The 13936-nt window shown below is 53.1% G+C and overlaps 2 protein-coding genes across 11 annotated transcripts in view; one reads left to right on the forward strand and one right to left on the reverse strand.

Annotated features, from left to right (window-relative positions):
- Positions 1 to 7728, forward strand: part of TMEM45B (transmembrane protein 45B) — a 27649-nt gene extending 19921 nt beyond the window's left edge. The window contains exons 2-6 of the mRNA XM_069566461.1: positions 571 to 766; positions 1243 to 1449; positions 2400 to 2584; positions 3031 to 3176; positions 4204 to 7728. Of these exons, the coding sequence (XP_069422562.1) occupies positions 586 to 766; positions 1243 to 1449; positions 2400 to 2584; positions 3031 to 3176; positions 4204 to 4315 (831 nt within the window). The 5' untranslated portion in view covers positions 571 to 585 and the 3' untranslated portion in view covers positions 4316 to 7728. The remainder of the gene's footprint in view (positions 1 to 570; positions 767 to 1242; positions 1450 to 2399; positions 2585 to 3030; positions 3177 to 4203) is intronic.
- Positions 7280 to 13936, reverse strand: part of NFRKB (nuclear factor related to kappaB binding protein) — a 34066-nt gene continuing 27409 nt past the window's right edge. For all 10 annotated transcript variants that reach the window (XM_069566451.1, XM_069566455.1, XM_069566456.1 and 7 more), the window contains 4 exons: positions 12326 to 13093; positions 9680 to 9786; positions 8920 to 9055; positions 7280 to 8812 (listed from right to left, as the gene is read on the reverse strand). In XM_069566451.1, the coding sequence (XP_069422552.1) occupies positions 8687 to 8812; positions 8920 to 9055; positions 9680 to 9786; positions 12326 to 13093 (1137 nt within the window). In that variant the 3' untranslated portion in view covers positions 7280 to 8686. The remainder of the gene's footprint in view (positions 8813 to 8919; positions 9056 to 9679; positions 9787 to 12325; positions 13094 to 13936) is intronic.

The following is a 13936-nucleotide window of genomic DNA, read 5'->3' on the forward strand; positions in this document are numbered from 1 at the left end:
TTAGTTGCACCATGTGGGATCTAGTTCCCTGACCAGGGATGGTACCTGAGCCCTTGCATTGGGAGCTTGGCGTCTTTGCCACTGGACCACGAGCGAAGTCCCCCCACCCTTTTATTTTACCCGTGCTTTTAAAGCCTTGGACTTCCCTGGTGACTCAGATGGTAAATAATTTGCCTGCATTACTGGAGACCCAGGTTTGACCCCGGGTTTGGGAAGATCCCCTGGAGAAGGGAACAGCTACCCACTCCAGTATTTTTGCCTGGGAAATCCCACAGACAGAGGAGCCTGGTGGTCTGTAGTCCATGGGATCGCAAAGAGTCAGACGTGACTGGGCAACCAAGTTTCACTTAAAAAAAAAAAAAAGCCTCAGAGCAAGTGTATTCTCCTGGGCTTGTTAACTCACTGAACAGATAAGACTTTAGTGACATAACACAGGTTTGTTCTATGAGGAGGGGCTCTTTCTTAATACAGCTTACAACTCGGAAGCCTCAGTCATGGATCATGTTTCCTACAGAAACAACCATTTATGTCTTCATTCAGCCACCTAACAGCTGTTGCCTTACTGTTTAGGTATCCTGGGACTTGATGGCGAACTTCAAGGGCCATGCGCTCCCCGGGAGCTTCTTCTTGATAGTTGGACTGTGGTGGTCAGTGAAACACCCACTGAAGTACTTTTATCAAAAGGAGAAGAGCAGCCAACTGATCCATCACTACCAGCGTCTCGAGATCATTGAAGCTGCAATCAGAACTTTATTTTCAGTCATCGGTAAGGTTGGGGGTCATCTGACTCAGGGAATTCTCATCAAACCCAGAACACATAAGCCATCTCATGGCCCCTGTGAAACAAGTGTCTCCACCGGTAGGGGTAACGGAGAATTTTTAGTTGGGTGCTAAATATCCTACCATAGCATCCACTGTGTATCAGGCTTCGGTAGGCTGACGCCTGATAGCACCTTTGCTGTTGGTTGTTTAGTTGCTACGTTGTGTCTGACTCTTTTGCGACCCCATGGACTGTAGCTGTGTGGCTGCATTCCTATTGCTCTTTGTCCCTCTAAGGAACAACAGAGGCATGTGTCTGCAGATTCCTTGGCAAATACCTTTCACGGAAACAGCGGCATCCGAGGCAGCGACATGGGTCCACAGGGCCTTGGCCACCCCCACCTGTCCCTGGGGGTCACTCGGCCGTCTGTTGGTCCTGGAGCGGCTATCCCCTCCCTGACCTCCATTCTCGTTTCCCTGCAGGGATCCTGGCAGAGCAGTTTGTTCCTGACGGGCCCCACCTCCACCTGTACCACGAGGACCACTGGGTAAAACTCATGAACTGGCAGCACAGCACCATGTACCTGTTCTTCGCAGTCTCGGGCGTCGTGGACATGCTGACCTACCTTATCAGTCACGTCCCCCTGGGGCTGGACAGACTGGTTATGGCTCTGGCCGCCTTCAATGAAGGTAACAAAGTGGTATGGATGGAGATTTAGAGGAACTGGAGCACAAAAGATCAGAAATATTGCGAACTTAGTTACCTTCCCCAGAAAATCCCACTCTCTGAACTTGAAAACCCTACACAGGACCTGATCCTGTGCCCTGGATGGTGCAAATGAGAGACCCATAAAGCAGTCCAGGAAAGTATGGGATTTTTAGCCGAAGTCAGGTGGTGTCAGTGGTAAAGAATCCGCTGGCTAATGCAGGAGATGCAAGGGACACAGGTTCAATCCCTGGGTCAGGAAGATCCCCTGGAGAAGGGAATGGCAACCCACTCCAGTATTCTTGCCTGGAGAGTCCCATGGACGGAGGAGCCTGGCAGGCTACAGTCCATGGGGTTGCAGAGTTGGACAGGACTGAAGCAACTTAGCACACTGGGCATGGGCTCCTTCTGCCTGGCCGTGCGGCTCCTCCACACACCATCAGGCAAGCGGGTAACCCTCTGGTTAGGGGAGAAGGGCTCTGCACCTCACCCTGATGCAGCGCAGTCACTGTCTGGCTCCGTCAGAAGGCCCACCAGCAGCCAAGACACAGTTCCTAGTGTAACTCATGTTAACTGGGAAAGTGCAAGCGTGTCGTGATCCAACCCCATCATCTGCTTCTGTACTGCAGGAAGAACTGAATAAAGGCTGAAGGAGGGTAAAACTGGATTTCAGGTATACACACACGACTTGTCACACATCAGCGACACCTCACCGTCCTGTGATGTACCCTACCATCTCGGTGAAGAGATGTTAAGATTCATCCTGTGCTGCTTACACACTTACACACACACACACCCTGCATCAGAGTTGCCCCCGAGCGTTGTGTGAACTGGCTTCCTGAGTGCTGGAAGATCCAGCTTTCACGCAGACATTTCCCAATGAGGCTGAGGTCAGGAGGGGCTGCTCGGGCCTGACGGTCTCTGCTCCACGCAGGCTTCCTCTTCTATTACCACGTGCACAACCGGCCGCCGCTGGACCAGCACATCCACTCCCTGCTGCTGTACGCTGTATTCGGAGGTGCCCTCAGCCTCTCCGTGGAAGTAGTCCTTCGGGACAACATCGTGCTGGAACTCTTCCGCACCAGCCTCCTCCTCCTGCAGGCCACCTGGTTCTGGCAGGTAAACCCATGCCCCTCACTTGGCGCGGGCCAGGATGAAGCAAGTGTGCTGAGCAGGCCAGGAGAGGCAGCACTGACGCACCACGCAAAGGGGCTCAGGGCCCGCTTCTCTGCCCACCCATGACCTGTGACACCTTAGCCGTCCACGTCCTGCTGATGCATAAACAAGTGAGAGGCTGAGGCTGTCCCTGACCGACCTTCCCAGCAGAGCTACTAATACTGTTATCAGACTCTTGCTAAACTGCTCATCCGCAACGTGGGCCCTGAAACCTTAAGCAAGGCCGCACTGCACCCAGAGCTGAGAGCAATTCCCTGCACAGAGGCCACTCAACACAAGCAGAGGGGTGGGGTGTGAGCTGTCTGGGTAACTGCAAACACTCTGACGGGCTCGGGGGCTTCATAGGCCCAACTAACAGCAAGGCTGGCTCCCCTGTTTTAATCCACCAGATTGGGTTCGTGCTGTTCCCGCCTTTTGGAGGCCCTGAATGGGACCAGAACAGCCACGACAACATCATGTTCGTCACCATGTGCTTCTCCTGGCACTTCCTGGCCGCGCTCTGCATCGTGGCCGCCAGCTACTCACTGGTTTACTGGTAGGTCCAAGAGGAGGTGACTCTTGTCAAGTGTGTCCTCCTAACCAACCCTGTCCTGGAAATGTATCACCCCACACTGTTCTAACCTCCAGAGACCACCTCTCCTAACTGAGCAGTGCAAACACCCACCACTTGATGAGGGCCAGGCATACACCTACTTCTGGGCAAGGTACTCTGTGCCTGCACACGAGGGTGATGAAATCTGAGAAGACACAGGACCTGTCTGGTCACAGAGATCCAACAGACCCAGGTTTTGAAGGCAGTTCTGGTGGGTTTTAGGCCAGAGGTCTGACAGGAGCAGCTCTGCATCAGGACTCTGTGCTGGTTCACCCGGAGCCCATCACCTAAGCGCTGGGTGCAGGCACACGTGACCCTCAGGTGAGACGCCACAGCAGCAGGCGTTCACTACGGCACTGGTCTCCAGGCCGTGAGAGCAGCTCCGAGTGCCAGGCACTGCCTGTGCCCCGGCACTCTGGTTACACTTAGTGTATAAATCACCTCACTTCACGGCCCCCCTGTGAAGGATGCACGTGATGTTTGTAGCTGGGGAAACCAAGGCTTCGCAAGAGTGGGTAACTGGGTCAAGGTCACCCCAGGAGGAAATGGCAGAGCCCAAGTCTAACCACCATGCACCTGGTCCTACTAGTTCTGTGTCGTCAGAGATGCCTCGTTCTCTCCTGGTTCCTGACTTCCCTACCCAATGCAGAGATGCTTCACCCAGAGAGTTCCACACACATTAAACAGCAGGCAAGCAGGCCGTGGTTCCTTTTAGTTCTACTGCCCAGTCTGTGAAATGATAAACTGGGGGCGAGGGGAGACCTAGGTCCAGTCTCAGTTGCAACACTAACCTGTAAGTACTACTGATCCTGAGGCCCTTCATCTACCAGAGTCCTGTCTAAGCGGTCAGAAAGGCAGTATCTGAAAGAGACAGAATGCTCTGAGAGCCGGTGAATGCCTCTGCACCCCTGGGTGAGGGAGTAAGGCAACTTGGGGGCTCACCCATCTGCCCTTGCTGTCCCCGTTACAGCTTCTTGACGCGGGTGAAGAGGCCGGAAGACAGAGAAGTCATTGGGATTCAGAAGCTGAGGTCGGATCACACATACCGGAAGGCCCTCCTGAGTGGCTCAGACGAGGAGTAGGGGCAGCTCCCGGTCAGCAGCGGAGGGTGGCGTGTCCTGAAGGTGCTCGGCCAGCGATCAGCGGGCCAGCTCCCTGCCTCCACCGCCGCCCTCACTGTGATCTGCTCCTAGGGTCCCACCATCTCGCTTAACCAACTAAGGTCCGTGTGGGTGTGCTATTCTGTCGAGAAAAATGACGTCAACCTTTATGTGCATCTCAGAATACGGAGAAATCAGACTGAAAGTTTCAGAACAGGAAGTGACCTCCTGGATGAATTCAAGATACAAATCCAGAAGAATTTACTGTTTTGATAATTTAGCCCCATTTCTCTCAAATGCGGCAGGCACTTTCCTATCAGAAATCAAGTCAATGACAGAACCTTTAGAGAGATAACTCTAATTTTTTTAAGTAAAATAATCCACAAGCTTTGGTATTTTAAGTATTACTTGTTAAGCATTTCCTAACTAATCCTAATACTCCAGAGGACTGCAATACCACTCACTGTTGATAAACAACGAGTTTGGGCCAAAGTGACTTTGTGTTTAACCAGGAAGCCAGTCTGGTCCAGCTTAAGGCTGAACTCAGATGTTCTTACTCCTCAGAAGTACCTAATGACAGGGTGCTGAGAGAGCTTCATAATGAGGCAGAGAGAAATGTCAGGTCAAGGGAGGCTTTGAATTTAAATATAGCTGAAAGCAAAGGATAAGAATCCTCCAAATCCTGCAAAGAATGTGAATCTTAAATAAGTAACAAACCCTAGATACGCAAATCTTAGTTCTGGATCTTTTTTTTTTAAACTTCCTTCAACAAAAATTTATTAAAGATTTACTTTGCAACAGCACAGCAATGGTTGCTAAGGATTATAAAATATGTGTCCAGCATGGAATTCAGCCTAAAGGGAGCGCTATAAGCAGTTCCATGCAGGGTGACTGGTGTCTCCAGGACATGAAGGAGGGAAGAAGGCGGCAGGATAGGGATGCCCTGTAGAAAAGCACATCCCAGGCAGTGAGAATCCAGGTATGAACTCTTGAGCAAAGAAAACATGGAGTTAGTCAGGCTCTGTAAGAGTGGGTTAGGACAGATGTGAAAGGCCGTGTGGACTCACAGTGCCACTCATTCGTACAGGATTTCCCAGACCTTGAAATGCACTCAATCTCGTGAGATTCTCACAACTGCCTGCACTGCAAGAACCTGGGGCCCTAAACTGAACAGGAGTAGCCTAAGGCCACAAAGTCACTAAGTCCCTAAGCCAGTCCTCAGCAAGACTGAGGCCAGCTCCTCTGTCCTGCACTCTCCACTACTGCACACCCACCCAGCAGAGGTCATCCGTGTGAAGCCGGATGCTCTGTGGAAGAAATGCTATACTTATGTGACAGGCAACCAACCTCCCCGGGTGAGCCAGCAGCTCAGGGCTGAAGTCACACCTCAGGGATTAACAACGAGCTACCTGGAGATACTGACAGAATTCTGAGAAAAGAACCCGCGGGTCCCCTCTCAGGATTCACTTTGCTCTGCGTGCTAAGTACGGACCCAAACATTCACTGGGCAAGTCCTGAATGAAGCAAGTTCTTTACCAGTATTTAATGTAAAACATGTTCTTTCCTCAGGGACTGGAGGTGAGAAGAAACCTAGTCCCAGTCTTCCTTTCACCAGGAGGGGACAAAACACTTTAGGGGACTGCAGCATCTTCTCCAAAGTGAGGGATTGAGGTGTTGAGGGTCAGATGCAAATGTTAAAACTTGTTTTGACGCCTCCTGCACAGCACAGGTTGAGACACCTTCACGGAGGTGTGTGTGATGAAGTACAAACCCATCATGATGCCCTGTACCAAATCTAGTCTCAGATACGTGGTCTGCATACTTATGCCAGGCTCTGAACCAAATTCTTCTGGATTTGTTGCCCCCAAACCCCCATGATAGTTCCCACGTCTCTGAAAGACCCCTGAGGTCTGCCCGGAAGCAGCCACAGCTGGTGCCTGTGCTGGCAGTGTCACTGGAGCAGCCTGCGGGGAGGAGAGGCTGCCACCCTGGGGACCCACAGACAGGCTGGGCAGGCAGCACCAGGTCACACATCACCAGGGCTCTGAAAAAAACCTGTCTGCTAGGATGTAATGTCTGGGCACCAGGGAGACAGTCAGAGTCAGGTGACTTCAGCAAATAAAGCGGGGTTGAGGGTTAAGGCTGGACACATCATTAAATCATTTGTTAAGTAAATTCAGAAGAGGTTTGTTTTAACCAGCAGTAAATACCAGAGCCAGGATTCCTCAAATTACTGCCTCTTTCTCACCCGGAAACCAGGACCCGGGGTTTCCACGTGCAATGTGCTGCAGGGAGTGACACCATGTGGACGTGCCCTCCTCCACTCAGCTCAAAGGCTGTTTTCCCTCCCTGCAGGCTCCACCTCTCCCCATCACCAACCTCCTCTCTGCGCCAGCCCTCAACCACCCGTCAAGAGCTCCATCCTGCCCCACCCCTTCACCTCTGCAATCTGGCCCCTAGGTTCAGCCCTCCCGGCTTGGGGTGGCCACCAGGTCTCATCAGGACACGTCACTTCCCCACAGGAAGGCAGCAAAGAGAGCGCTTGACCTACAACCAGAAGACTGCACTAATATCTTGGTTCTTTCTAACCTCAACTCAAGACGCAGATCCTCTCAGTTAAAAGAGGATGACCGTGCCTATTTCACAGATCTGCTTTAGGAATCAAACGTCTGTGTGTCCAGTGAACTGCTCTAACTTTCTCTGCACCACTGCAGCTTGCCTGATACTCAATTTCCACCCAGCAACCCCTCCCAAAGATGCCATTCCACTTCTCTGCCCTCCAACTCCACTTCCTTACCCTGACCCCATCAAAGAGTGTCACTGAACTTTCATGGGTGAGGGAAACATTCTTAATAACCCGGATACTTTCCTGAGAGACAGGAAAGCCCCATGACTGCAGAAAAGCTTTACCACCCAACGCCCACTCCAGTATGAAAGAGGCACATATTGTTGACAACCAATGCTTTTAATTACATTTTAAAACCACATTCTGAGCTCTGCCTATAGCTCAGTGGAGACTGAGAACCGTGAATAGCCAGGAGCTAATGACAATAAACCCAGACCCATCTCCTCTGCAGCTGGTGCTGCCTCGTGGCCACATACTCCCCGGGCCCACCACATTCTGGTGCAGAAGCAGCAAGGTTCTACTCAACGGGTCAGGTAGGAAATTTTTTGGACTTGAGGCTGTGCAGTCTCTGTGACAACTACCGAGTTCTGCCTTCTAACTGGAAGCAGCCACAGACCATACCTAAGTGAATGGATGTGGGCTATGTTCCAGTACAACATTTTACAAAACCGGGTAGCCAACCCAAGGAACAAGGTTTGCTGACTCTTGCTCTGGAGCAAAGCAAAACGTATCCTCTCTGAACCACAATAAAGCTTGTGCTGCGAAAGCAGTTATGTGTCCTAGCCTCTGCCTGCTCTGTCCACTGGCTCTGGACGTACATGTAGACAGGCTTGACAAGGAGGACAGAGTCAGCGAGTGAAGGGCGGACCGCAGGCAAGATCCTGACTGCCCATCTTTAGGCAGAGCTGCCACACTAATTCCACTTCTGGGACCCCATGCCTCACTGCCCACATTTCTCCCCCAGCTCATGGCCACTCTGTCAGCATGCAGCTATCAAGTCAGCCAACAACTTACTAGCAATCTTGCTGTTCTTTCACTCTGGTCAAAAAATTAAGTAAATCTGCCTGCAATGCAGGAGACCTGGGTTCAATCCCTGGGTCAGGAAGATCCCCTGGAGAAGGAAACGGCAACCCACTCCAGTATTCTTGCCTAGAGAATTCCATGGACAGAGGAGCCTGGGCTTGCTGCAGTCCACAGGACTACAAAGAGCCAGACACTACTGAAGCAACTTAATATGCATTTTTGGGGGGTGGGGGCGTGTCTAAGCCCAGGTTTCCACTTGATAGAGGTATACAACAGGTTTTTTCAAAAAATGTTACATAAAAATATCTGGACACAGAACGACAACCCAGACCACCAATCACAGACAAGGCCAGGGTAAACACAACCCCTGCACAGAACGAGTCTCACTCACCATCCACATACCCGTGACATTAGCCCGTCCCCAGTGTCTCCTCTCGGGAGAGCTGGGCTCGTGTGACCACGGTGAGTTCACACACCCCCACCAGAAACACTTCTCCCGGACCAGACAGGACAGAACTCAGGGGCCCAGGACACCTGGCACAGCCCACTCCCCGCGGAGCGCAGCTGGCATCCCACTGCTGGCCTTCCTCAGACACCCACCCAGCCTGGTGGAGCGGGGCGAGGCAGCCACCGTGCTCCTGCCCTCCCAGCCTGAAGGCCAACTGGCGTGGCGTCCAGCCGCTGAATGTCTTCCTCCCTGAGAATCACTGCTGCTCGGGTGCCTGCTTAGGAGACGGGGCCGTGGTCACGACGACAGTGGAGACGGCCTTAGAGGAACCGGAGGCTGTTCCCTGCTGGAGGTGGGATGCGGGGACTGTCTGGATGCGCACCTGTGCACAGAGAGAGAGGCTGGTGGGCAGATGGCCAGTGGCCCGCAGTGAGGATGAGCGCGTGGGGAAGGGAGTAGCCCGAGCCCTGCGTGGGCACTGGGCCTCACCTGTGTGGCCTGCCCCTGCTGCTGGAGCTGCTGCAGCTGCTGGGCCGTGAGGAAGCTGACTGGCTTGTTGCCAGCGATGAGCTTCGCGCCCGCCGGCATGGTGGTGAGGATGATGTTGCGGCCCAGCCCCCCGAGGCTGTGGGGGAGAGGCGTGAGGCCAGGCCCGGGCCAGGGGACCCCAGCACTGGACTGACAGGACAACCAGCCAGAGATCCCACCCCTTCTTACAGCTGCCACACTCCCATGCCAGACAAAGGCCCCTGGTGCTCTGGATGAAAAGGCTCTGTGTCTACCTGGTGACCGGCCGGGGTCAGGATGGGCGTCAGGAGGTGTGCGCTCCCAGCAAGAGACCCGGCCCCAGGGCAGCTGCCCAGACACCCAGACTCCTGTCTTCACCTTCACTCTCGTCAAGTCAGAGCCACAAAGCCCTGGCCCCAGGGAGGCCCTCGCCCTCTGCGCCATCACACCCCAGGGCTTGACTTCGAGGGGAGGCTTCCCTAACAGCACGCCGGTCACCGCCCACTCTACCCAGTGCCTCCTGTCGGCCCCTTGCTCTGTTCCCAGAGCATGCACTACCAGCCCATAGACGAGGTTAGTTCACTGTTCCTACAGCATGAGCCTGTTGGTAGCACTGACCTCACTTTATCCCCAGCGCCTGGAACAACTTGAGGTGCATGAGACACTGTCAAGCACAATGAAGGAGCCCAGGAAACCAGCCGCCTTCCACATACCCTCGTGTCCAGGAGCCCCCAGCACTTACTTGGCCCCCAGGTTGCCTTTGATGATGGGGGCTGTGACCACACTCTTGCCCTTCATGGGCTGGCTGATGACAGACAGTGGAACTGTGATCCGGGTAGGCAGCTTACCCTACAGAGAAAAAGAATCAGGTTTATGGAAAGGAGGAGGCAAGGACCACCACGCAGCGTCACCCAGGGGCTGCAGGAGCCGAGGGGCCCTCTGCAGAGCCCAGTGATCCTATAGCTGGGGTCCAGGTGAGGGCTCGTGTGTTCTACCAAGGGGTTATCTGTCTGTAAGCCTCCTCCTTCCTGCCGAATCAGAGCAGCTGAGTGCACCTGCCGGCATCAGGATAAAACGCGCACCCAAGCCACAGGGGAAAGGGTGTGTTCCCTTCAGGGCAGCAGAGGCTGGGCTCCCAGAGGGGAGGCTCTCACTCCGCACCCTGACACTTGGCACATGGCAGCCAGGCGGAAGACCCGAGCTGGGACAGAGGCAATCAGGAGTTACCACGGTTAGGTGCAGGACAGGGGAGCACACAGCAGGGCCCATTCCTGGGTGCTGTTCCTCCCGGAGATGAGGAAGCAGAGCTGGGGACACTAATACTAAACTCACCCAAGAGAGAAGTGCACCCCACAGTTAAATGTGGGGGAGGAGCGCAAAGGGAGCTGGAGATGCCTGGCGTGTCTGGGACTTAAGGATGGTCAGGGCAGGTCACTACGGCCACCAGTTTTTAGGTTGCCTGGTTTTAACCTTTGGTTGATAAAACTTATACACGGTAAAATCTTGTGTAAATCTGACTTGAAAAATATAACTCGAGAGGAGTAACTGACAAGATGCAAAGAAAAGGAATCAATCTTTCCTACAGGTAAGCTGGTTCTACAACAACCAGGCACTGAGGAGGAAACCTGTCCCCCGGGCCGGACACCGACCTCCAAATGACTCAACTGTAGCCCCTTAGAAAGCACTTAACGGTGCCAGTAGGCCAGAGGACGCAGCCAGGTAGTGCCCTCAGGGAACTGACTGAGGGCTACAGGGCTGTGCCAAGAAGCCCGGGGCTGGGGAGACTTCAGAGCAGCACTCACCAACCGAGCATCCCTCTGTGAGCGAGGCAACCAGCTGCCTAGGCACCACCCCTCAACCTGCCTGCCCCACCCGGAGCTCTCCGCTTAGTCACCCCGACTGATGGCCACAAGCTGGATGCCGCGGGACACACCTGTGTCAGGACTCAAGAGAAAAGTGGATCAAGTGAGCGCCACTTCCTCATTGCCTTAATTCTCTGATGTGAGAACCTCAACAAGCATCTCCTTTAAAGCCACACTGCACTTTAGGGTTGGTTGCCTGGCTTTACTACCGTGTTGGTCCTCCTCTCCCCATCACTCTGGATTTTATCCTAATTGATGAGGTTTTTCTATGCGGCTTACTTAGAGAAGTCAGACTGTGTTCTCTACTGTCCAGATGCAGCCACCATACAGAACACTGCCCCCTACCTACAGGCCGAAGAATAAACACCTGCTCCCCAAAACACACCTGTTGATACAGGAACCTGGTTTACGATAAGGTCAACGATGCTAGAATAATGTGAAAAATGTAAGATGAGCTTTATCACACGTGACATTCACAGAAATACATTTCAAGTGGATTTATCCATTATACTTTTTTTAAACTCTAAAAATATTTTATGAAAACGAGAGCCAACATCTTCATAACCCTGGACTAAGGCATGAGACGTGAAACCTAGGAACCAGAAAATGCTGATGATCTAATCAGATAAAATGCCTTCAGAGCAAAAAGGCTTCACGTGCAAGGTTAAAAAATGACAGACTGAAAGAAAATATTTTCTACACATATAAGAACTATTATGTGGAAAATATAAAGGTTGGTACAAGCTCACACAACATGAAAATACCAGAAAAACACCCCAGAAAAACAATGGCAAATGTCCCATTCACCCCTGGAGAGCCCTCACCAACCTCCCCCAACAAAGGGATGCCCACGCCACCAAAGACCAGGAAAAGAGAAACAGAACCCCAGTAAGATGGAGACGTAAAGATTTACAGAACAGGCTCCCAAGTGCTGGTTAAGGGGTAAGGGAAACAGAAGGCTGGCTGATGGAGCGTAAGCTGGTGTGGTCTTTCGCCTAACACAGCGGGAGTGTCAGAACATTTGATGCACACCTCCCCGACCCACTCCAGAAACACTGCCCCGTGTTCACACAACAAACAGGCCCCGTAGCGCCGGGTGTTAACAAAGGACAGTGATCTCACTGAAAGGGCACAGTCTCTGCATAGAATCTGGAACAACCCCCAAGACATACTTTTAAATGAACAAAGCAAATCACACAAAAGTATATAGACTGAGGTTTCTCACAGGGATCTTAAAATTTCGTACATATGTATGGAAATGCTCAGAAAAAGGACTTGGAGGATAAATGGCAAAACACCACTAGTGATGAGCCTCATGAAAGGGGAACCGGAGAGCGGGAAGAGAAAGCTCGTATTTACTCCACGCACCTCTGCGCGGCTCTACTGTCATGAGAACTACTGCCTGTGCCACACTTTCGTAACGTGTTTCAGAACTAAACAAGCAAGAGTCATATGGTGAATACGCCTGTCCGGGTCAAAAGAGGAGCTAGACTGGGCTTCTAGTCTACACCCCTCAAGTTACTCACGGCCTGGGACGTGGAGACAACCGCGGTGCTGACTGGGACCTGCCGCACGGCGGGGGCTCCGGTCCCGATGCTGATGGGGGCACTGGCCGCCCCAGAAGCCACAGCCACGGTCTTGGACACGGCAGCGTTCACACTGGGCATGGACACGGCCGACGTATGAACAGTTCCGGACCCACCGGCCACTGAGGGCCCTTGCTTGGTGTGAGCTGCAACCGTGATGGTCTGGCCTGCTTTGGGGGGCATCACCCCCAGGCCCTGCACAATGCGAATGGTGGCAGCTGGTTTTGCTTCTGATGAGGCCACTGTGTTTTTCCCCTTCTGGTCGGCCACGCTCACGCCGAGCGCTGGCATCAAGCGAAAAGCTGAACTCGAGGCTTCCGCTGGCTTGAGATCAGGAGTCACTTTGACTACAGTGGTCCCTGCTGGAGTGGACGACGGGGCAGTGGCCACACCGGCCTTGGCAGGGCTGTCAGTGGAATGAACGGGGTTGGATGTGACGTGGAGGGTTGCCGAGATGCCTTTGCCCGTGGCACCGGCGCCCGTCCCAAAGAGGTCCTGGGTCAGTTTGACTGTGGTGACCTGAGACTTGGCCAGCGTGGCCATCATGTCTGGGGTGATGCGCAGCACCGTCTGGCCCTTGGCGTCCGTGGTGATGGAGGAGGGCGGCAGACGCAGCACGTCCTTGCCCTGGATCCGGAAGTTGGTGGCTGTGAGGGGCACGCTGCTGCCTGTCTGGGGCTTCACGCCAAGCTGCCCAGTGATCGCCACCTGCAGGGGAAGAAGAGCACTGACACAGGTCTTCTCCAGGCTCAAAGGGTTTCAGGGGAAAGCTGGGGAACCTCCAGAACAAGAGACATGTGTTTCACGAGCTTTCCTAACTTTTTACTTTGAAAAACGGAGGACGATCACCAAAGTAGAGAACAGCCTAACAAAGTCACGTACCACCAGCTTCAGAAGTCACCACATGGCCAGGGGTATCTATTTTTCCCCACTCTTCAGGGGCCCGGGTGGAGGGAGGGGGGAGTCGGAATATTTTAAAGTAAACCAATAAATACCATTTTGCTTATCAACACACTCGTCCCTGGGTATCCAAGGCTGCTCCAGCCCTTCACATAAAATAGCCCAGGACCAAATTTAAAAGTAACTATCTATTCTTACCTAATAACCACCCAGTAAATATTATAAGACACGCTCACATTTCTCCTACTGTCTCAAAAACACCTAATTATGGCTGAGCCAACCTCCGCTTTGAGGCAGCACCAGGCTCGGTGCTAAAGGGCGTAAGCCCTGGGACCAGACTTCCTGGGTTTTCACAACGCCTACTTACCTACGGCCAACATCCACATGCAACAGGTGCGACCCTCCTAGCCAAGCAACTGTGTCTAGTGAGCCACCGCCCACCTCTGCTGGACCACTGAGTGTCACAGTGCCGCCCCCACCCTAAAGTGTGCCCACCCCTGCCTCGCTCCACATCCCCCTGCAGCCTCAGGTCTCCGCCCTCAGCAAAAGCAAGGCTATCTATCACTGTCTCCCCTACCTTGCCTCACATTCTATCGTAAACCTGTTCCCCAAAATCCATGACCCAGTGTGCCGGTCAAGCTCACTCACTAC

The sequence above is a fragment of the Ovis canadensis genome, chromosome 21 (genome assembly GCF_042477335.2).
Source record: "Ovis canadensis isolate MfBH-ARS-UI-01 breed Bighorn chromosome 21, ARS-UI_OviCan_v2, whole genome shotgun sequence".
NCBI classification, from domain to species: Eukaryota; Metazoa; Chordata; class Mammalia; order Artiodactyla; family Bovidae; genus Ovis; species Ovis canadensis.